General features: G+C 47.0%; 1 protein-coding gene across 9 annotated transcripts in view; it reads left to right on the forward strand.

Annotated features, from left to right (window-relative positions):
- Positions 1–22,469, forward strand: part of PEBP4 (phosphatidylethanolamine binding protein 4) — a 255,576-nt gene that overhangs the window by 202,896 nt on the left and 30,211 nt on the right. For all 9 annotated transcript variants that reach the window (XM_039521624.1, XM_039521627.1, XM_039521626.1 and 6 more), the window contains one exon: positions 439–555. In XM_039521624.1, the coding sequence (XP_039377558.1) occupies positions 439–555 (117 nt within the window). The remainder of the gene's footprint in view (positions 1–438; positions 556–22,469) is intronic.

The raw sequence follows: 22,469 nt of genomic DNA on the forward strand, positions 1-22,469 counted from the left end.
CATGGCTGTGGAGAAATAGAGTAGCCCCATCCTCTTCTCTAATGTCAGAGGTATTTTGATGCATGCAGTGCTATGCTGGGTCCCTTTGCACAGGCCTGTGGAGTCCATTCTCGCTGAGGGGTGCCAAGCAGTCACCTCCAAGGAGCTCTCTGAACTCCTGGACAAGGCAAGGGGAAGCCGCAGAGAGGGCTTGAAGCTGCAACCTGGGATCAATAGTGCAGCAGCTCATGCAAAGCAGGGGGACTGGGCGGAATACAGTCCCTGGCTGCGAAGTTACTGGAAGCGAGGAGCAAAGAGGGTAATGGCGTGTGGGGAGATTTTTTTCCCCTGAAAATGCCAGTTACATATAAATTGTACCATACACACCTGGGGTATGTGACTATGGGGATGGAATTTGGGCCAGGCACGAGCCTCATCCACTGTGTTTTCTCTGTCCAGACTATGGCCGCCCCACACCTCCATCCCAGAGCGGGTACCATCGCTACCAGTTCCGTTTGTATGAGCAGCCGGCTCACGAGGCCATATCCCTAAGTCCAGAGGAAGAGGCATCTTTGGGTAAGAGATGACCCATCTTCTTTGTGTGCTGCTGAGCTTGCGGTCTCTGTCTGTCTGTCTCTGTTAGCACAGCTAACATCCGAAGGGAATGATCATTTCATCATCTCTCTGCACATTTGTTATTTCACCATCTCCCAGCTCAGCGCGGTCAGGTTCTCAAGCTGGGAAGCACCCGAGGACCCCAATAGAAAATACCCCCCCCAGTAGAGGCATGCATAGCTATGTACTGCAGAACAGGCAGAGACTCTTGGTCCCAATCTGCATGGGTGCCATCAACAGGAAAGCACCAGTGCTGGCTGGGGAGAGGCGGCAGCAGTTGCCCAGTAGGAAAACAAAAGGTGCTTGAGCAAGTTTGGGGAAAGGGCAAAAATTAGGGTCACTCCAAGTGGCAAAACCCCAACGTGCACTTACCCCATCGGCTTCAGTGGAGTGGGTCCTCATTTACACTAGGGAGAGGAGAATCCCACCCCGACACAAAGCAAAAGACATTAGAGCTCATAGGGGCAGTAGAGAAGCAGAAGATTCTACGCTTGCCCGGATTCCTATCTGTACCGGCAATAGACACATATTTTCTTGCTGTCCAGGTTTCTAACATGATTTCCCTGGTGAATGTGGATGGATACAATGAGGCTTGGCAGAATGCGATTTTTTAAAATAATTTTGGTGGATAATATCGCTGTTCATTTTTAAGCTTTTTTTTACTTTTATCTATTTAAATTTTCACAATTGCCCAAAATTATGGAGGGAGGGCATCAGACAATAATTATTTAATGACAGAAGATGTTGAGATTCAAAACCAGAACACATTATCACCATTAAAACACAAATTGTCGCCATCACGTCAAAATATACAAAGTAAATGTCCTTAAATCAACCTATAATAAATTCTTAAGCAGCATTTTTCTTTCTTTGCCTATCTATAAATATTGATTCTCACCGATGGAAATATTTTTGTCAGTTTGTGTGTGTGCAGCGAAATAGATGTTTACCAATATTTATTAATGAAAATCTAATCCTTCCAAGTCTAGATATGAGAAGACCCCTTTTTATATCTGTGAAGTGTATTGTGTCCCTTCTTGACCCTATAAACATCTGATTTAGACAACAATGATGAGGTAGTTTGCATGCTGTGGAGCTGGGCAAATAGCAGATGTTTTAGTCTGAGGGCAATTACAACCCCCCTCACCCCCCAAAAAAATTAATTTGGGGTCAGACCCCAAATATGTCCATTCATCAAAAATGGACATATTTGGTGAAATCAAAAAGTCGACAAAAATTGTTTTGAGTCAAACAAAATGAAACATTTTGATTTTGTCAAAACAAACCATTTTGTTTGACCCGAAATGTTTTGCTTAGTTTTTGAGCATTTTTAAACATATTTGAATTTTTTAAATTAAAAGCTATGAAAATTTTGAAATGAAAAGTCATTTTGAACCAAAAAACGAGAATGTTTCTTTTAGAAAATGTCAGAATGAACTGGTTAGATTTTTTTCTGATTTTTCCCCTCAGGTTTCATTTCTAAACAAACAGTTCAGCAAAACGTTTATGTCACCAGATTTGCATTTTTCAGTGAAAAAATTGGTGTGCGAAACATTTTGCCCAGCTCTAACTCACAGTCCCCTCCCATCTGGCAAAATTTAGTCATGGTATAAGTGAGTGCAACTCCAGTGATTTCAGTGAGCTGCATTAGATCCCCAGAGTAAGGGACAGAATTGATTGATTGACCTTCTCCCCTGGTGTAACACCATTAACTTCAACCGAGTTATGGCAGGGAAGAATTTAGCCTATCATGTCACATTTCCCCTGCTCACGGGAAATGGTCTTCTCCAAACACCATGATTTTGGTTCTGATCACTGTGCAGAGATTGTGTGTGTGTGTGTGTGTGTGTGTGTGTGTGTGTGTGTGTGTGTGTGTGTGTGTGTGTGTGTGTGTGTGTGTGTGGTTTTTTTGGTTTGAATATTGCCAGGTTCTGGACTAACCCCACAGACTCAATGTGTACAGACACTCTGAAGGTGCTTGGTCACGTATCCTATTGCTTGCTGCATTGTGTGTAGTTAAATAAGAGAACAGCAATTTTAGATAATTCACCTGTGCTGGTGCACAGAAAAGGGCTGGCAAACTTTGTGGAATCAGGAATCATCTTTTTAAGAGAACAGGAGAGAAAAGTTCATGTAATACTTCATTACTGTTTTATTTACTTTATTTACTGTCCAAGCAGCTTGCGGTCTAGTTCTGGCACAGATGTTCTAGACACAGATAACACACCATGCAATGACACATGAGGTGGAGAAATTTTCCCAAGGTCATTGCTGGGATAATCCTCATTCCTGGTACTTCTGTGGTGGGTTGCATCCAAGGATCTCAAAGCACTTTGCAAAAAGTCACACTTTAGTCTCAAATCCACAGGCAAAAGCAGATGGGGAAACTAATGCACAGAGAGGTGGAGCCCAGGGTCAGAACAAGTCTGTGGGAGAGCCACTGAGAGAACCCGGGAGTCCTGACTCCCAGTGCCATGCCTTAATCATGGGATCATCTTCCCTCGCATCCTCCTCTGTGGATGAAGCATGTTTTAGGGATGAATTCATAGGGGGAGTGAGAGGTCACAAGAAGAGGGAGATGCAGAAAAACGCAGGGGAACAGGAGCATAAAAAGGAGGAAGGGAGCAGTTAGGAGGGCCTGGAGTGAAGGGAGTGAGAGGGTCAGTGGAAAGCAACAGGAGGATTGGTGTAAATGGAGTAGGAGGACAGCATGGTTGTAGATTCAACGTTGTTCTTACTGAAGCTGCCAGGGTTAGAAACGTGAGGGTCAATGAGGGAAGAAAAGCAGAGCTGACACAGGGAAGGAGCAGAGTGGAGGCAGGGCTGATATGGTGTGAAGAAATCCCACTGTGGAGCAGGCATTTCTTTAGAAACCCTCCATGGATGGAGCACATGCAGGATGAGGGGCTAGTAAAGCACTCTCATCCTCTTACCTCCACGGTGCCAGGGGGCCAGGCAGCAGGTCACGAGAACTATAAAACCAGCCAGCACCATTATTATTATTTATTTGTAGTGCCTCAGTGCCTCAGAGCCCCTGTCCTGGACAAAGCCAGTTCCTGCCCCAAAGAACTTTACAATCTCAATACAAGACAAGAGACAACAAATAGAGACAGACAGATAGACGGGGAGTACAAGGAAATAATGAGACGATATTGGTCAGCGTGAGGAGCAGAGGTCTCACCCAGTGGCCTAACCATTGTCACGTTTTTTGTAGAGGAGAGTTTTAAGGAGGGATTTGAAGGAGGTTGATGAGGTACCTTGGTGGATGTTTATGGAGAGAACAAAAGATAGCAGGATGATGGACAGAAATCCTCTGAACCAACAGTCAAAGGGGGGATACGGCATGCTGTGGAGGAGGAGGGCTCTCTGTGTGGGGCAGACAGCAGCCCTAATAATGTGTGCATCCTATGATACCGGTATGTTCCTCCATTCCCTCCATTCCACCCTGGCCAGACTTGTTTGTCTCATGCACTTGTTAGGGCTTCTCTTGTAGGCTGTATGCTCTTTGGAGCAGGGCAGTGGAGTGGAGAAAATCAATGTTGGAGCAGGGCTTTCCCCAAAGACTTGTGTTTATGGTATGTTTGTACAGCAACTCACACAATGGGGCCTGACTTGGTGTTTCTGCAGTGATACAGATCCCAGCAAGAGCCTAGTTCTACTTCAGGAGGCCCAGCGTCATGCAGATGCCTTCGAAGGGGTCCCTAAAAGGAGCAGGGCTTGGTGTACCTTTTGGGATGAGGCTCAAGGAGCCACTGTTAAGAGTTGTAAAAAACCACCCAACCGGCCAGTTCTAAATCACTTGGGTAGCGGAATCCAAGGTGAGGAGAGGTCTCAAGGGCTGTGAAATGCTGACAAATCCTTGCTGGCACATCCCCAAGCTCAAGCAGTTTCGTCAGCGACACCTCCGGGCTATTATGCATATCAGGTGGTGAGATAAACATCAGGAATAATGAGATTTGGCAATGGAGTTGCACAAACAGCCCCGAAACATTGCTCATAAACTCCCTGCCTCACCAAGCCGGGCACGTCCTCCACATGGAGGGATGACCAGGGTCCCAAAGAAAACTGCCGCATCACGAACTTTTCACAGGCAGGAGATTAAGCGACAGGCAGAGGGAAAGCTGTAGGGATGCCCTGCAAGGTGGCCTCACCCATGGTGACATACTGGAAGCACTGACAACAAACAAAATTTACATGCAGAGCCAGAAAGTTCTGCAAAACAAGCGCCTTGCGAGCAATGAGAGAATAGGGGTCAGGTGCATCTAGCAAATTATACTGTGTTTCCCTGCCCTACCCATGCAATTAGTTTTGTTATTATTTATTCTTTGTATTAGGCACCTGAGTGTCCCAGCCATGGACCAGGATGCACTAGGCATTGTACAAACACAGAACAAAAAGTTGGGTGCAGCTCCCAAAGAGTTTACCGTTGAGCATTGGCCTGCTAAACCCAGGGTTGTGAGTTCAATCCTTGAGGGGGCCATTTAGGGGTCTGGGGCAAAAATCTGTCAGGGACAGTACTTGGTCCTGCTAGTGAAGGCAGGGGGCTGGACTCAATGACCTTTCAAGGTCCCTTCCAGTTCTATGAGATAGGTATATCTCCATATAATAATAATAATAATTTACATGGAATGAGCCTCTTCAGCTGCCTTGGCTACAGGGGTGAAGTTTACAAATCCTCCCCACCAAAGCATCAATCAGATCAGTAATTCTCAACCTTTGTAATACTGTAACTCCCTAGTTTCAACACGGCCTATGAGCTCACAGAAGTTCTTCTTAACACGAAGGAGTGCGTGAATGCACCTAGCATTCAGCACACAGTCTGTAGCTAGACGTAGCTGCAACATTCTGATCCAGTGATCTCCTGTGCTTCAGGGGTGACTGGATCCAGTATTTTGGATCAGCCCGCAAAGACCCTGTGGCCAGCTGCAAAGTTCACACCTTGACCTGGTTCTGAATTTTCCAGAATCTGAGGGCCAGATCTGCAAGTGGTGTAAATCAGGGTAGCACTGATGAAGTCAGCAGGGCTACTCCAATGTACATCAGTCATGGATCTGACCTTTGTGAGATAATTAGACTCTGGTGGGGTTGCTTCAGGGCCATCTTTATCAGTGGTAAATGCTATTGATGTTCCTCATAGTTTGGAAGTCTTTAATTTTGAACATTACATCAGAGGTGCTTATAAAAATAACGTTTTATCATGTTTTCAATAGAAACTGATATAGCGAAGCCAGAACTACAAGCATATTAAATGTAGAATCCATTGTGGAAAAAATCAATTAATAGCATATCATTGACTAACTTATTTAACAAATGGCTATATTAACCAATATCTCATATCCTAGATTAAGCTATAAAGCAATAGGCAGGCACAGTAGTCTAAAAGAAAGCTAATTTATTAAAGCAAACAATTCAAAAATATCCAATTGAGTTTGCCCATATCTACCCAGCGTCTTAAATCCATCCCAAATACATACACTCATGGTCAAACGGTTGGCCTGGATATGAGTCTTTGTTTATAAACTCCCATGTTGCACCAGCAAGGAAGAATCCAGTTCACTCTGTAGGTATATTTACAATGGATAGCTCTGATATGCTTATCTATCTATCTATCTATCTATCTATCACCATACATACCCATCTATTTATCTGTCTTATATCATATCTGACATGGTCCCAGTCATCTTAGTATATAAATCCATGGAACACCCCAATCCATCTGAATGAAGGTTACTCCAAGACTTTGTTCCGATATATTAATATATCCAAAGTATTTTGGCTTAAACCATACTGGAAAACACATAGACATTTCTGTCGCTAATAGAGATGGGCTCTGGTAACAAAATTGAGAACCAGATCTAGGGTTTTCAGCCCACCTGAGGGTTTTGGTGGGTTGGGAAGGTTCCTGTGTTGAGTTAAAGGCTTGCCCACTGTAGAAAGCACGATCAGCTATGAAATCTGGATTTGGATCAGGGCAGGTTTGGATGCAGGGTTTTGGTTCAGGCTCATGCTAGTCACTCCACCCACCAAACCTCTTCTAAAGGCCCGACACAGTAGGAGCGGGAGTTATTTTGCATACCCCAGCCAGCATTGTCTGAAGGAGACAGAAGATGCACAGAATCTTTGCAAGTAATTAAACATAGTAATCCTGGATCCTCTCTAATTAACAAAGAGGAAAGCGTGGGACCTGCACAGCCCCAGAATGTTGTTCAGTGATTATGTGACAGTTGATTTCTAATTATTCCATATGCAGATGATTTCTCTCCTTAATCCTGTGTCTTCCTAACTCCTCACACACTAGATCCAGCTATTAGCAACATTCACTCATTTTCCCCTAGATGGATCGGGGAACTTTATCTGAGTCATTCATCTCGAAGATAATTGGCCACTTACACTGTAAAGACACTTCATTTCAACAAGTATTTTGCGGAGCATGCTCCACTTTGTAACACATGCTGTGTTCTACCATTCAGTGACACTGTGGTATGGAGGCACTATAGCAGGGTGGATCATGTAATATCATCTGGGGGCCGGCCGGAGGGGTAAGCAGCAGCAATGACTTTGTCCTGGTGATGGGAAAGGTAGGTTGGGAGACCTAATCAAAGAGCTTTCTGCCACAGACAACTGCTGATCAGATAAAAGATTGTGTGACTTCACTGGGAGTTGTAAGTGTTCCGCACCTCTGAAAATCAGGCTGCTTAAGTAGGTGACTAAGTATGGATTTAGGTGCCTAACTTTAGGCAGCCAAGTTTGAAAATTTTGGCCTCAGGGCATGTCTACACCAAAAAAAACCCCAAAAAACAAACCCACAGCAGTGAGTCTCAGAGCCTGGGTCAATTGACTCAGGCTTGTGCTGCGGGGCTAATAGCAGTGTACATGAAAACCCAGCAAGATGGGTGGGTCTCAGAGCCTGAGACCCAGCTCACGCCAAATATCTACACTGCTATTTTTAGCCCCGTAGCACAAGCCCCGCGAGCCTGAGTCAGTCAACCCAGGCTCTGTGCTTTTTTTCCCGCCTCTTCCCCGCCTCCCCCAGTGCAGGCGTACTTTTAGTGATTTGTCCAGGAGGACAGAAGACTTCAACCTCTTAACTTGACACGAGGGAGTGACCCAGTAATAGAATCCAGGAGTCCTAGAACGCCCAGCCCTGTGTTTTATCCACTAGACAAGGCACCCGCTCTATAGCAGATGTCCCATGGAACACAGAAAGCGCTCTACCACTGAGGCGCTCACCATGTACGCAATAGTTAGAACATTACAATGTACCAAAATATCAGTGGCTAATTCTGAGGATCTGTAACTCACATGTTTCAGATTACACTCCACTGGAACCTGATGCAAAATTTGTCACTCCCAGGTGCAAGATTTTTCACTTAAGCTACCTTTCATCCTGCTGTTGCATGGTCTGTCGTATGAGGGCTGTTAGAATTGCTTGGGCTGGGTCCAAAAGACCTGTAATATATTAGTATATCTTGTCACTGGACTCTCTGATACATTAGCATCACGATTTGTCCAACAGCTGTGCCAGGCTGTGTGCTGAAACTGTCACCGTAGAGGGTCCGTTACTTAAATAGTTGGTGGAAGGTTATTTTTAACCTCTTTTCTACTGAATCACATACCTGGTGTGTCCAACAGCTGCTGCTGGATCTAACAAGCACTCCTCAGGGGCCTGTCCATTTGAACCCCCATGGACAACTGTTAGTGGGGCATAAGTCCTAGATGCATCCAAACAAAGGGCCAGATTCTGTCATCACAGGGGTTTTACACCAGTGACTTCAATGACATTAATGCTGATTTACAGCACAGCATCAAACCCTCCATTGTTTAATACCTTTTGCAAATCTTTTCCATCTCTTACACTGAAACCCAAAGGCAATAAGCAGAAAAATGCAAATATGTGTTCTATAGCATGTTATAATTACATTAAAGCTCTGACGTCAGTTAACAGAAGCCAGGAAATGGAAATGGAATCTATTATCCAGGACTCAGACCACCCTACTCTTCCTCAGATCTGCCGGGTAAGATCCACGCCAGATCACCCATTGCTCTAATACTGAAGCCCAACAGGAGTTGTTAGGGTCAGCCTTAGCTCTCAGTTTTCCATCTAGTCTTGCTTTAAACCAGATCCTTCTTGTCATTTTAGTATAGTATTTTTGTTGACTTAATAGAGCCCCGTGTATCTATTGAATAAACATGAATTGCCAATATATTCCATCTGTTCATTGCTGTCAGAATTAGTAGAAGGATGGGATACCTAATCAAAGTGCCTTCTACTTCATGATCAGATAGAAAGCTACATGCAGAGAACTGCTTTTAAGACTCATCAGTAAGACGAAGCAGATTGGAATCCATACTTTCTTTCATCCAGTTATGGAAGAAACCATGTGCAAATAGTTTCCATGATATTAGTATTCAAGGCAAACTGACAAACATACGGTAGCAAACCCAAGGCCATCTAGGAGTTCAGTACTGTCACTCCTGCCATGTGCTTAGCCACTCGCAAGTTCAGGACAACAAGGGGGATAGAAGTCAGAGCCTCTTGCACCAAAAGCAAACATCTCCTGCCACATTAAATAAGACTTAAATAAGAGTTAAATAAGACTCTCCATTAGTTGTTAGCAATATAGGATCTATGAAACACAGGGAAGCAGTTCTTGCTGCATCCAGTAGATGGCAATGGTACATTTATCTAATTATCAAAGATATTTCCAAGGCACCTACCATGTACTCAAATAGTAAAGTGATGAGCACTAGATAGCTAGATAGATAATCTGCTTAGACCAATGGTTCTCAACGAGGGGTACCCCGGAGCTATGCAGAGGTCTTCCTAAGGATACATCAACTCATCTAGATATTTGCCTAGTTTTACAACAGGCTACAGAAAAAGCACTAGCGAAATCAGTACAAACTAAAATTTCATACAGACACTGAGTTGTTTATACTGCTCTATATATGACACACTGAAATTTAAGTATAATATTTATATTCCAATCGATGTATTTTATAATTATATGGCAAAAATGAAAAAGTCAGCAATACTTCAGTAATAGTGTGGCTGGGACACTTTTGTATTTTTATGTCTGATTTTGTAAGCAAGTAGTTATTAAGTGAGGTGAAACTTGGGGGTAGGCAAGACAAATCAGACTCCTGAAAGGGGCACAGTAATCTGGCAAATTGAGAACCACTGTCTTAGATTATAGGCTTTATGCAGCACAATCCTTTAGAATATGTATTTTAAATTCCTTATCCTTGGTACTAATAATCCCAGAGATCATTAATTTAGATACTATTTTATCGGTCCAACAAAGGGAAATACTTGAGCAGTACAGTCAGGAGAAGAAAAGTATCTCAGGTTGCAGCCAACACTGAGATGATACAATAAAATATTGATTTTAGGCATAACAGTTCTTTGACTTTTCATCTGTTTGGAACATAAAAAGAGAAGCTAGCCATTGGCTTAAACAGCCTGGCATGTGGATGAACTCAGATTATTACAACTGAAGCACTTTAAAGCTCTAATGTATCTATTATCGGATTGTTTAGATTTTGCAGTTCAGCTGATGGGAACAGTGAAACTAGGTTAGTCAGTTTCCCCTTCTGTTTCTATTAATTTTCACATCTCTGTGCACTAGCACAATACTGTTGGATCAGGGTTTCTACATTTAAATTCCCTCCTAAAATGGGTCCATTGAAAATGAATGTAAAAGATCATGAAAAAAAATTTCTTCTCATTAGCCATTGATAAAACTTTCCCCTCCCACACACACAGCCACCTTGCATTTTGAGCATAAAATAAGCAGGCAGTGCCCTTTCAATAAAACAGAGGCCTGTCATCTTAATGGCAAGCCATTTGCTACACATAGACTCAGAGTGGGTCAGACCTCCAGAAGAGGGCACTAAACTGCGACCTATGTATGTTTTTTCCTCCTTGTTCAAATCAATGGAAAATAGAAAGGAACAAAATTAAAATAGCAAAAGATAAAAGTAAAATAACTGCTATTTTTTTTCCTCCATGGATGGGCAGTTAGAGAAGTTTACAGTTATACTTAAGAATAGCAACTATTGGTCAGAAGACAGATGCCAAGATAGCTGACTGAGAAGTGGTCTAGATATATCCTCCAGTATGCGGGTAGGTAAGCAAATGGATCTGTCAGTCATGGGCCTGACAACCCTTACTAATGATAATTTACATAAACATAGCACCATTCACGCAGAGATCATAAAGCTCCTTACAAGGAGAAATTAAGTCTTGCAGCACAGTATCATCATCACCATTTCTCAGGTGGGGAAATTGAGGCACAGACAGAGTTAGGTGACTTGCCCAAGGTCACCCAGTAAGTCAGTGGTAGAGCTGGAAATAGACCCCAGAAGTCCTTTCAGTTTGTCCCTGGTCTCCCCATTAAACTCCACAATCTGCCTGATGCCACAGACAGGTTGGTCTGCTCCTTGAAGCTCTCATGACTGCCATCTCCTGGTGAGGCAACTAACCAGGTCCCTTTGAGCTGCTGTCTTGCCATCAAAATCCCATGCGTGAGGAGAGCATCCATCTCACATGCTGCTGCAGGCTGGAGAGTAGTTGTGACAGACAAGTCACTGCACTCCCTGTCCCAACATGAAAGTTATCCTGGGTCATTTAAATGCCTGGTCATGACTCCGCAGATACAGGCTCACATGCTGTATGGACCCAATCCTCCTAAACAAATATAGCCACCATGTGGAAGTCTTCTCACAACTTTAAATATCTCAGCTTGGGGCCTCACACAGTCTTCCGTGTGCCAAATCTTGAGGAAGTGTAAAGCGGTGTAGCTTTGGCTCCAGTGAAGCTATGCCATTATACACTAGCTGAGGGATGCAGCCCCATGTTTCTTACTGAAGATGGAAATACTGGGAGAACACAGTCTAGGAGGTACGTCAGGAATGTTGCTATGCAAAAGCCTTTCTCTCTCACTGGAAGCTCTCTCCAGCTTCACCCTGAGCTGAAAGGGTTACATCTATTTCATTTTCACTGATTAAAGATAATCTTTTGTGGTCTGTAGAATGTCAAACACACTCACCTAATCCACAACTTGGTCTAGCTTTGAACTGTTTGTTTAATATCTTCTCTGATGCACGAATAGAGGGAAACTCCCTCTCTGCACTGGGGAATTTAGGGATCCAGTGAAACCAGTAAGCTGACAAGTAAACTCAGCCCTGGGACCGTGTTGCTAAAACCAGCATATGACTTCGAGGGCATCTGGCGCTGCTGCTTTCACTCTGTGTCATGATCACAACTCACCCAGGCATCTCCTTCAAAATGGCGCTTGGCACAGAAGGCCAGAAGCAGAAGAGTCAGATTGCTGGGCTTATTGTACATTTGCATGTATGTATACACTAGGAGTGCCCTTCTTCACACAGATAACTGGCAGGCAAGATGGAGCTGGATTGAGAGCCTGAATCTGGATTCAAACATCCTCCAGTTTCTGGTGTGTTTGGCCCTGGAGCTGTGAATCAGGCTTCACGCTAGAGCAACTTGCAGGTTAACAAGTGAGGTTGATATTGAGTCTTTCATTCTACCACCACATGGGGCACTAGCAAGGAGCTCACGGGTCATTTAGGCACAGAGTCTAAAAAATGCCCTGAGAGCTCCTTGTATCTGCTATTACATTCCTCTGAGCAATGGGGTAAAACCCTGGAGTTGAGTGGGTTTTATGGATTAGCAAACTGAGAATTTGCAAGCTCCTGCTGTGTTTTGTACAATAAGGGAGAAGCCCACCGATGCCGAAACTACTGCAGTTAACAAGAGGACAAAGTCTGAGCCCTTTACTCAGCGATTACTCAACCCTTACTCTTTAGAAAATCCCTAAATACAGCACGTTTGTACAGTGTGGCCCCTCTGTGGTGGTCCACAGATGAGAGCTGCCTGCTACTATTCCCAGGGCATGAGTGGTTTAGCTCAAGTGGCAAGAGTTGGTGCTTTGCATCCTGGGTTCAAATCCCATTAACATTCGGGGTGGGTATGTAAGATATGAATAAAAAGGAGAGGTTCCTACACCATGCATGAGAAAGGGAGTGCGGCATTTCAACCTGTGAGTTTTCTCTGGATTATTTAATGTCTGGTGTGTGAGTTGTAAAGGGGCAGCTCACCTGTTCTAATTCTATGTGTTAGGGAGCGGGTATAATATTCTCTCTGATCACAGAGGGCGTGTATCACAGCAGTGTGATCACTCAGGATTGCAGTGATTGTCTGTGATGGGCCCTGTTTGCACTGGGAAGCCGTGTGAGGTTCTTACTGGAGGGGGTATGTCTGGAGTGGTTTGCATTCGTCACATGTAATGTAAGTTGACATGATCAGCAGCTAAGAGGGAAGTAAAGGGAAAATCTGGATTATTAGACACCAGTTTGCTCGGCGGTGGGTGGGTGGACACAGCCCCTTTGCTCTCTGTGTGGTGCGTGCCATGACTGAATTGTAGGACACAACGCTAGAAAGTGGTGAGTGGAAATAAGGTGTAAATTTTTAATGGTGAGAGCAATTAACCATTGGAACAATTTACCCAGGGTCGTGGTGGATTCTCCATCACTGACCATTTTTAAATCAAGATTGGATGCTTTTCTAAAGGATCTGCTCTAGGAATTATTTGGGGCAGGTCTCTGGCCTGTTATAAGGCAAGTCAGACTAGATGATCACAATGGACCCTTCTGGCCTTGGAATCTGTGAGTGCCATTAACATCCATGGAAGCTGAGGGTGTTCGACACCTTGTAGGATCAACTCCCTGATTTTCTCAAAACCACATATTTCTTCTTCCTCATTAGGCCTTTTATTCACACAGACCTCTAGGCCTGATCATTGCACTTACTCTGTTAAGGACGAATCATGCAAGGTGCTGCATGCCCTCAACTTCCATGGTCGGGGTGTTGAGGGGGCTTTTAGTAACAGGCATTCGGCACCCTGCCTAACCAGTTCCTTAGTGACTGTATTATGGGAGATGCTCTGCTTTGCGGCCTTCCCCCCAGTTTACTCAGGGGTAAGGACAGGGGCGGCTCTACAAAGTAGGCTGCCCCAAGCAGCGCGGAGCGCTGCGCCGCCCTTCCCCAGTCCCGCGGCGGGTCCCCTCTTCCCGCGGCTCCGGCATCCTGGGGAGGGCGGTATTTGCTCGTTGAGCTCCCGCCGCATGCCTGCGGCAGGTCCACCGGAGCCCGGACGAGCGGACCTGCCGCAGTCATGCCGCGGAGCTCAACCGAGCCGCTGGAAGACGGGACCCGCCGCAGGCATGACTGCGGCAGGTCCGCTCGTCCCGGGCTCCGGTGGACCTGCCGCAGGCATGCCGGCGGGAGCTCCACCGGAGCCAAATGACGCCCTCCCCAGGATGCCGCCCCAAGCGGGCGCTTGGCCCGCTGGTGCCTAGAGCCGCCCCTGGGTAAGGACACTTGGGAGGGCAGTTATTCCAGGGATTATCAGTGTTTCCTGACCTAGGAGGAATACTTAGGCAGCAGTGTCCCTTATTGGTGAGTGTGTGTGTCTGTTGGGAGTGGGATTTTCACAAGTACTCCGTGCAGTCACTGCTAAAACTCCCATTGTCCTCACCTGAGCAGGGTTGGGCCAGCGCTGAGCAACTGGGAAAACACCCACCCTATGGAGGGTTCTTCTGAAGTGGGCTCTGCAGCTGCCCTCTGCCAGACATGACTCCTCTCTGCTCCTTACTGGGCAGCACAAACAGATTCCCACTAGCGCCCGTGTGAAAAAATTCTGATTTTCACAAGTGTTCACCATGCTACTACCCCTTGGAGGAATTGCCCCAGAAGGGAACGTTGCAGAGAAACAGCAGATGTGAGTACCCAGAAGGGCAGCTTTCCCCCACAGCGCACAGCGCCCTGTCTCAGGCATGCTGTCAAAGCACCATGCTCTTTGGGGGATATTTATTTCGCCCAGTGCTAGATTCACATTGGAGCTGTGCCAGTGACTCACAAGACAACATTGTGCAAGGCACTCCTTGGGGCTCAGTTCCACCCACCTGGAAAATCGGGTAGAACCAGGACCTGGATGAGAAGCAGAGGCTGCATCCCAGCCAAGCCACTCTGGGATAAATAACTCAGCCACAGCACCAGCACCGGAGCACAGCTTCCTGTGGGTTAAAATTCCACAGGGGGACCCCGAGCTTTTGGTCTCCTGGCAAAGCCTCAGTGAGAGAATAAAGACATTAAGGAGCTAGGCAGGTATAAAAGCTGCTTAATAACACTAATAATCATCATCTTAACTCTCATGGGGCAGAGGGTGACCAGATGTCCCGATTTTATAGGGACAGTCCTGATTTTTGGGTCTTTTTCTTATATAGGCTCCTATTACCCCCCACCCCCATCCCGATTTTTCACATTTGCTGTCTGGTCACCCTAGTGGGGCACCACGTGGCAGAGCTATGGTAGTGACCCACCTCTGCCTAAGGCCCTGTCTACATGGCAGCCCAGACAGCGTGAGTCTGAACCATGTCTAAACAGGGTGCTCTCTAGCAGAGCGCTGCTGATGCTGGGCCCAGCCCAGACCCGCTGAAGTCAATCAGAGTCTTTCGATTGACTTTGGATCTGGCCCCTGTGCAGGACAGATGGAAAAGAACCACATTACAAGCTGCTGTCTCAGCCTGTGCCCTAGACCCTGTTCTAGCAAACAGAGTTAGAGTGACTGCAGCCATGATCCCCTATTTACTGGCTGGAGCTGTAAACAGGAAGCTGCCCTGATTGTACTGAATGACCTGAGGGTTCCCCTGGGCAGCAAGCGAGGAGACCTAGTTCGTGTCTGGCAAGCAGCTTCTTGCCCAGACTGCCGAGCCCTCAAGAAGATGGGCCACCTCTGGATATGTTTCTACGGTGTAGTAGGAATACTTTTGTGGTTAAAGTACAGGACAGGGGGTGTCCAGAGCTCTGAGTCCTACTCCTGACTCTGCCTCCAACACTTTCTGAGACCTTGGGTGAGTCATTCAACCTCTCTGCTTCAGTTTCCTGTCTGTAAAATGGAAATAATGCCTACTGGGAAGAGGTGTTTTGAAGCCAAGTAATGAGCACTTTGAGCTCCTGCAATGGGAGGTGCTGTAAAAGCACTGAGTATCAGAAGGAAGTCCAGGAGCCTTGCACAGAACCCCAGACAGTGCAGAGAGCTGCAGTGAGGCATCAAGAGCAGGAGACAGCACTGGTTTGCAGCAGTTGCAGACCACTTCTCTACGCACCTCTTAGAAAGTGCTCAGCAACTCTAGTTCCATAAAAGGTGGAACAAGCCCACAAACTGCAGCTGCGGCCCCTAAATCTTACGGAGCCAGCCCCGATTACTCCAAGCCTCCAGATTCAGTCCGCACAATAGTCCCAATCCCATCCCTCCAGCTGAAGGACAGCAGCCACAGCAAAAGGGGAAGGAACAAAAATCCCTACAATCCTCAATACCCTTCCAAAGTTTGGGCCAAACTTCTCAACTAACTTCCCAGTCGGAATTGCCACTCGGCAGATATTCCTTGCAAGTAATTGAACCGGTGCTGCAAATCCAGCACTTTTCAGCTGCATTATCCAAAGTGTAGAAGTCTCTGGGTTTTATTTAATGGTAAAAAGGACTCCCGCCTACCTCTGCTGGGACATCATTAATCTTTGCAGAAAAGCATCAGGTCTCCTATCACTGAGAACATCCCCGGTGATGAGGCAGATAAATTACACAACGCAAACTGCCCTCTGAGCTCTGCTGATATCAGGATGGAGTTTGATTCCCACTTCCTGCAATGGTGCCAGCACTGTGCACGTGAGACCTTCCATCAATGGCTGGAGAGAACTCACCTCCAGACCCTATGATACAGGATTCGTAGCGACTGGTTCCCCCCTCAACTTACACCAGGTACATCGCTGACTTCAGCAGAGTCAGTCCAGATTTACACCAAGGTTCAGTGAGAACAGAACCAGGCACATTCAGATTTTCAGGAGGCCAGTCAGCCTGCTAGCAGCTTGGTCCTTAAGAGCACGTGAGAGACCTTATGTTCTGGTGGCAGCACGAGTCTGGAGCAAATAGAAACTTGCTCTGCTCACTAGCTTCCCTAGTGAGCAGTGATGGAGCAGGAATGGGATGTGGGGGAGTGGTGCTATGAAAGTGCATTTTAAATAACCCAGTCCCATGAGAGAGAGCACTGTCTAGCAGTTAGTCAGTGAAGCGGGCATCTGGCCCAGAAGCCCCAATTCTGCCAGTGTGAGCACGGGCAAGTTGCTTCCGCTCCCTTGTGCCTCAGTTTCTCCATCTGTACAACGGGGATAATGGGGCTGTTGTGAAAGGGAGTGTTTGTGGAGTGTTCTCAGCTCCTCGGCCTGCAGCAAGCACTTAGATAAGGGTGAAACCCTATGATATAATCCTCCAGGAAATGAGCTTGAAAATGGACCAAAGGAAGCATGAAACCTCTTACTGTTCTAGAGGGGAGGGGGTCATGGCCCTTCTGACCCCCCCCCCCACCCCCGATCTCAAGCCGTTCTCTCTCCTACCCCTGGCTGTTATTCAAGAGCTTTGGTGAATCACCAGCACCAAGCATTAGTGAATCAATTAGGCCATTCGGTGTCAGAGCAACAGAGTGGTTCAGGGACTGTCAAATATTTGCAGAGAGAAATCACTCTGCGTGCTGGGGGGCGGAGGAGTGAGGCGGTTTCACTGGGCTCCCACTATGCTATAATATAATGTCTTCAGCTTAGCCAGCCAGCATGGGGGTTAGCGGGGCAAGGGAGGGGCTGTTTTACTCTAGCTGCAGATAGTCTTGCTAGGCTCAAATATTTTAAAAAACCCAAACCAAACCCCCAAAAACAATCCTGGAAAGTCCAGTTCTGGACTCAAGGGCTAGGGGTCACCTCAGGCATGGCAGGAAACTTGGCACCAGGGGGTTAGGGATGTGTGTGTGTGTGTGGGGGGGGGGGTTCTTCAGCATGTGGGGCTGGGGGGGAGAACATCTTAGGCACATGGGGCTTGGGGGTGTCTCAGGCATGCAGGGTTGGAGGGGCATCTTGGCCCTCTGAGGCTGGTGCTGTCTCGAGCAGCCAGGGCTGTGGTCATCCCAGGCACCGTAGGGGAGCGGGGCGATGTCATGGGTAGCAGGGCTCAGGGAAATCCCGGGTTTGATTTCTAGTCTCAAAGCTATGATGTCAGCCTGTGAGAGCCATTTTCAGAATCACCCAAGCACACCTCTGCTTCCTGACCACTGAGATCTGTTGCCCATCAGGCAGTATGTAGTCACAGAGCTGTTTCTCTGGACTTTTAGCCACCCAGCTCATTGCTGGGCAAGGTGGGATATACACGGTGCTTTCCCTGAGGACAACATGAGCCTCACCAAGGGACAGACCAATGTGGTCACAGGTGGGAAAGTAGGTCAGAAAAAAACCCTCTTCCTGCAATGCTCAGTGTGTGTCTGGGGGCATGTGCCTGCAGTGCTGTAACGACCCTGTGCCTTTCTCTCGCTCCTTTCATCCAAGGCTCTAAAGGGATTTATAAACATTAATTAAAGGTTCCCAACATCCTTAGGAAATGGGGAAGTATCTGAGGTTCAAGCTACCACTGAATAAAATGGGGATCAGATGGACGTACCTCCAGTACTTAAAGTGGTCTGACAAAAGTGGAGGGTAAGACAGCGCTTCAAGTGCCACCCTTCAGCAAGCCAGCTCCAATTGTTTCCAGGTCCCTAACAGCCCTCCTCACACACACACACTTTAAACACCGTCTACCTCTTGGGTTTGCAAAGCACTTTCAAGTCCTCCCATGAAAGGCACTAGAGAAAGGCAAAGTATCATTATTATGAGCATTATTATTGGTATTACAGTGATGCCTAGAGACTGCCGCTGAGATCAGGCCACCACTGTGCCAGGCTCTGTACAAACACATAACGAGAGGCGGTCCCTGCTGAAGAGCTCACAGGCTAAATAGACACGACAAAAGCAGGAGAAAGAAGAGAATCGTTACCCTCACTTTACTGCTGAGGGAAACGAGGCCCAGAGAGATTAACTGATGTGCTCAGGGTCACAGTACCGGATGCTCCAGTGTAGTGGATAGTTATGGAATAACCTACCCATAGAAGAAGTTTCTTCTGAACCCCCATCAGTTAATTTGGTTTAAGCCCTGACACAGGAGGGCTTGTATCCTTTTTTCAATGTTTTATTTACCTAGGGATGTTCTCATCATGCAGATAAAAATCTGATCCTGGTTGGAACCCCACTAAGCTCCTATCCTCACTGAGATCTAGTGGCAGAGGGTTCCACAGGGATGCATTGTATCATAAAAGGATGTCCTTTTATCAGCTTTCAATCGGTTATATTACAGTGTCATTGAAGTCTCTTTGCTGTAGTAGTATGAGGAATGATAGATAGGAGCCCCCGATTTACCTTCTCTACACCACTTATTACTTAGATTGCAAACTTGCAGCAGCAGGTGCCATCTTTTTGTTCTGTGTTTGTACAGTGCCTAGCACAAGGGGGTCCTGGTCTGTGACTGGGGCTCCTCGGTGTTATCTCAGTACAAGTAATTAATGGTCATAATAATATTTTGTTTGCCTCGATGATGATGACGTATCATCTGTACTGCAGGGGTCCCTAGAGGCCAGGCCCGCCATTGTGCTAGGTGCGGTACAAATGGATCACAGAGGCAGTCCCTGCTCTGAAGAGTTTCCATTTCTCTCATCATTTCTCTCCTCTCAAACCTAAACAGTGCCAGACTTTGCAATCTCTCTTCAGACAGAAGTGGAGAAGGCAGGAACTAACAGTGTCTTAGAGCCGAGGCCTGCCATGTCAGACAGGAGATGATTTTTTTACCGACATAGTTATAGTAGTACAAGCAGTTACACTGCTATAAAGGTACCTTATACCAGTATAGCTTCTTCCCCTTCCCATACGGGAAAAACTATTCTGGGATATAGCACCTTTATCCGGATGTAACTGTGCACACGCTAGGCTGGGCTGCTTTAACGATGCTGCTGCAGTGCAACTTTCTAGTGTAGACAAGGCCTGAACTCCCCTGTGCCCCCTGGAAGGGGTCCCTGCAAGTCAGGAGCAAGACAGATTGGTGGGAGAAGCTGGTGCTGACACTGACTGTGGGTAAACAGTCTCCTTGCCCCTCAGTCCAGCCCGCGCTACCCTCCCATGCACATACAGATAACAGGAAAGCAAGGCCAGTGGGGATCTCGGCCGCAGCGCGTGGGGTATGCCAGCATGCAGCACAGCTTGTTCTCAGACTCACAGCCAGCCTCTTCTCCAGGCACGTACTGACGTGCAAGGCTCCTAGGCCTCTGCAACAAGCCAAACACAGAATCAGTTCCCATTTACACACAGGCTTGCTTCACACAGAGAGAGCGCCCCATTGGGGGGCAGCACAGGGAAAGGTGAGTGAGCTAGCACTGCACGCAGTGTGTGCCTCCACGCCCCGTCAAGGCGGTGACCCATACGTTCCATGATCAACACTTCCTCAAGGCTAACCTAAATCTGACAGTCTCATGGAAAAAAGAAGGCTCTGACAGTAGAACAGGGGCTTTTTTGCTCTTGCCCAGCTGCAGAACCACAAAGCACTCAATTGCACAGTCCCTTCTCTAAGGCACTGACTCAACTCGGGTCAGTGGCCATGTGTGAGTCCTCCTACCGCTTGTGGCAGGAAAGGGGAGGGGCCTGAGTCAGGATGCAGCCCCCACTGCTCACTCGCTCTGGGCTGGAGCCATTGTCTGTGAGGCACACGATGAAGTAATGCCAGTTAGCTCAGCTGTTTTGCAAAAGCACCAGGGATGGTTGGCGTGAGATTTGAATTCAGCAAAGTGATGCCATGCAAACCCAGCATTAGAGAGGTGCACAAGGGGGTCGGGGCTCTTAAGAGGCAGCAGGCTTCAGCTGAAGCAAGGCCCAGCTTCATCTCGGTTTGTTGCAGTGGTATTTTCTCATTGCTTAATTCAGATTATCCCAGTACCAAGGCCAGAGGTTGCCACGTGAGGTACGCACATGCAATGTGACACAGCCGGCTTATGCATTTTTGGCCTGTCATCAGCAGAGGCATCATGTTGTAGAGCAGGGTGAGGACAGTCCATCCTTGTGGGGTGGATTCTGATCCCCTCATTCACACTGAATAGCTCTTCACTCCTCCAGCAGCCCCACTGACTGCAGGCTGGTAGAGCCAGCCTCTGTTCAGCATGGCTCATGAGGGGAAGCTCTGGCTGTGATGAGACAAGACCGGGAATACTGTGTCCATGTGCAGGCACCAAAGGAGGAGACCAACGAGCGAGAGGGGGTGCAAAGGTGAACCAGGAAATGGATAAGGAATTGAGTTGTGAGAAAGGATTAAAAGAGCGAAGGGCCAGATCACAAGCCCAGCTCCACTGATGCCACTCTGAGGTAACTCCGCAGTGCAGTTGCTTCAGGCTGGATCGTGCCTTTCAGGAAGCTCCCTGGAGAGAGGGTGGGAATTCTCTGGTGTAAATGGGAATGGGCTACATTGGCAAGGGAATGAGGGTTAGTCTATACGCTACACGTTTCACTGGCATAATTCCATCCCTTAGGAATGGGGTATTTTTACCAACCTAGTTATGCCAGTAAAGGCCCTACTACTAATGCAGTTATACTGGTATAAGGTGCTGTATAGTGTAGAGCAGAGGTAGGCAACCTATGACATGTGTGCCAAAGGCGGCACACAAGTTGATTTTCAGTGGCACTCACACTGTCCGGGTCCTGGCCAGAGGTCCAGGGGGCTCTGCATTTTGATTTAATTTTAAATAAAGCTTCTTAAACATTTTGAAACCTTATTTACTTTACATACAACAATAGTTTAGTTAGATATTACAGACTTATAGAAAGAGACCTTCTAAAAAGGTTAAAATGTATGACTGGCACGTGAAACCTTAAATCAGAGTGAATAAATGAAGACGTGGCACAGCACTTCTGAAAGGTTGCCGACCCCTGCTGTAGAGTGAGCTTTGCTTTGCCAAACTGGATTAAGCTACACTCGCATAAGCACCTTTATACCCGTATAACTGTGCCCACACTGGGGGGGTTGCCACTTTAACTGTAGTTACACAAGACCTAAAGCACTTGACCACCCCCACGTGAGGTAGGGCACTGCTATTGTCCCCATTGTGCAGATGGAGAACTGAGCACAGAGAAGTTAAGTGACTTGCCCAGAGTCATAGAGAGCATCTGTAGCAGAGCAGGGAATCAAACCCAGGTTGCCAGAGTTACAGACTAGTGACCACTCTTCCTCCCCATAAGTCTGCCTTTGCTGAGCACCTCTCAGATAAGGGTGCTCCCCTAAGGGCAGGTGACATTGCCAGCCCTTGTTACACTCCTCAGAGTTGTGGGCACCTGGGCACATCCCAAAGATGGGGACAGCTGGCCTCCCTGTTTTGTCATTAGCATCAATGAGAGCAGTGTACCCGCTGGCCTAGCAAGGTGCCACTTTCTCCCCTGCCTCATGCTAATGCCTGGCTTTGGCCTAGGAAACTCTCCCCCTGCTGAGATCCCTGCCCATCACACCCTGTTTAATACACCTCCCAGCCTCTGAGTGCAGCTATAACATAGGTCACACAGGAGAGTCAGGGGGAAGATGACTCTATCCCATTTCGGAACCTACAGGGATGAATCTTTGCCCTCTACAGGAGAGATCACAATGGGACCTGTACGTGTTTGGTGCCTCCTAGGATGACCAGACAGCAAGTGTGAAAAATCGGGACAGGGGTGGGGGGTAATAGGAGCCTGTATAAGAAAAAGACCCCAAAATTGGGACTGTCCCTATAAAATCAGGACATCTGGTCACCCTAGTGCCTCCTCCCCATACAGGAGTCTCCAGCAAGAGATAGGGAAATCCCTGCCACCTCCGCACTGCTCCCCGCCCCCCAGCCAGGGAGAAGGGTATCCCTGCCACCCCCACCCAAGGGAAAAA

This window comes from Mauremys reevesii, linkage group 2 (genome assembly GCF_016161935.1).
Source record: "Mauremys reevesii isolate NIE-2019 linkage group 2, ASM1616193v1, whole genome shotgun sequence".
In the NCBI taxonomy this organism is placed as follows: domain Eukaryota; kingdom Metazoa; phylum Chordata; order Testudines; family Geoemydidae; genus Mauremys; species Mauremys reevesii.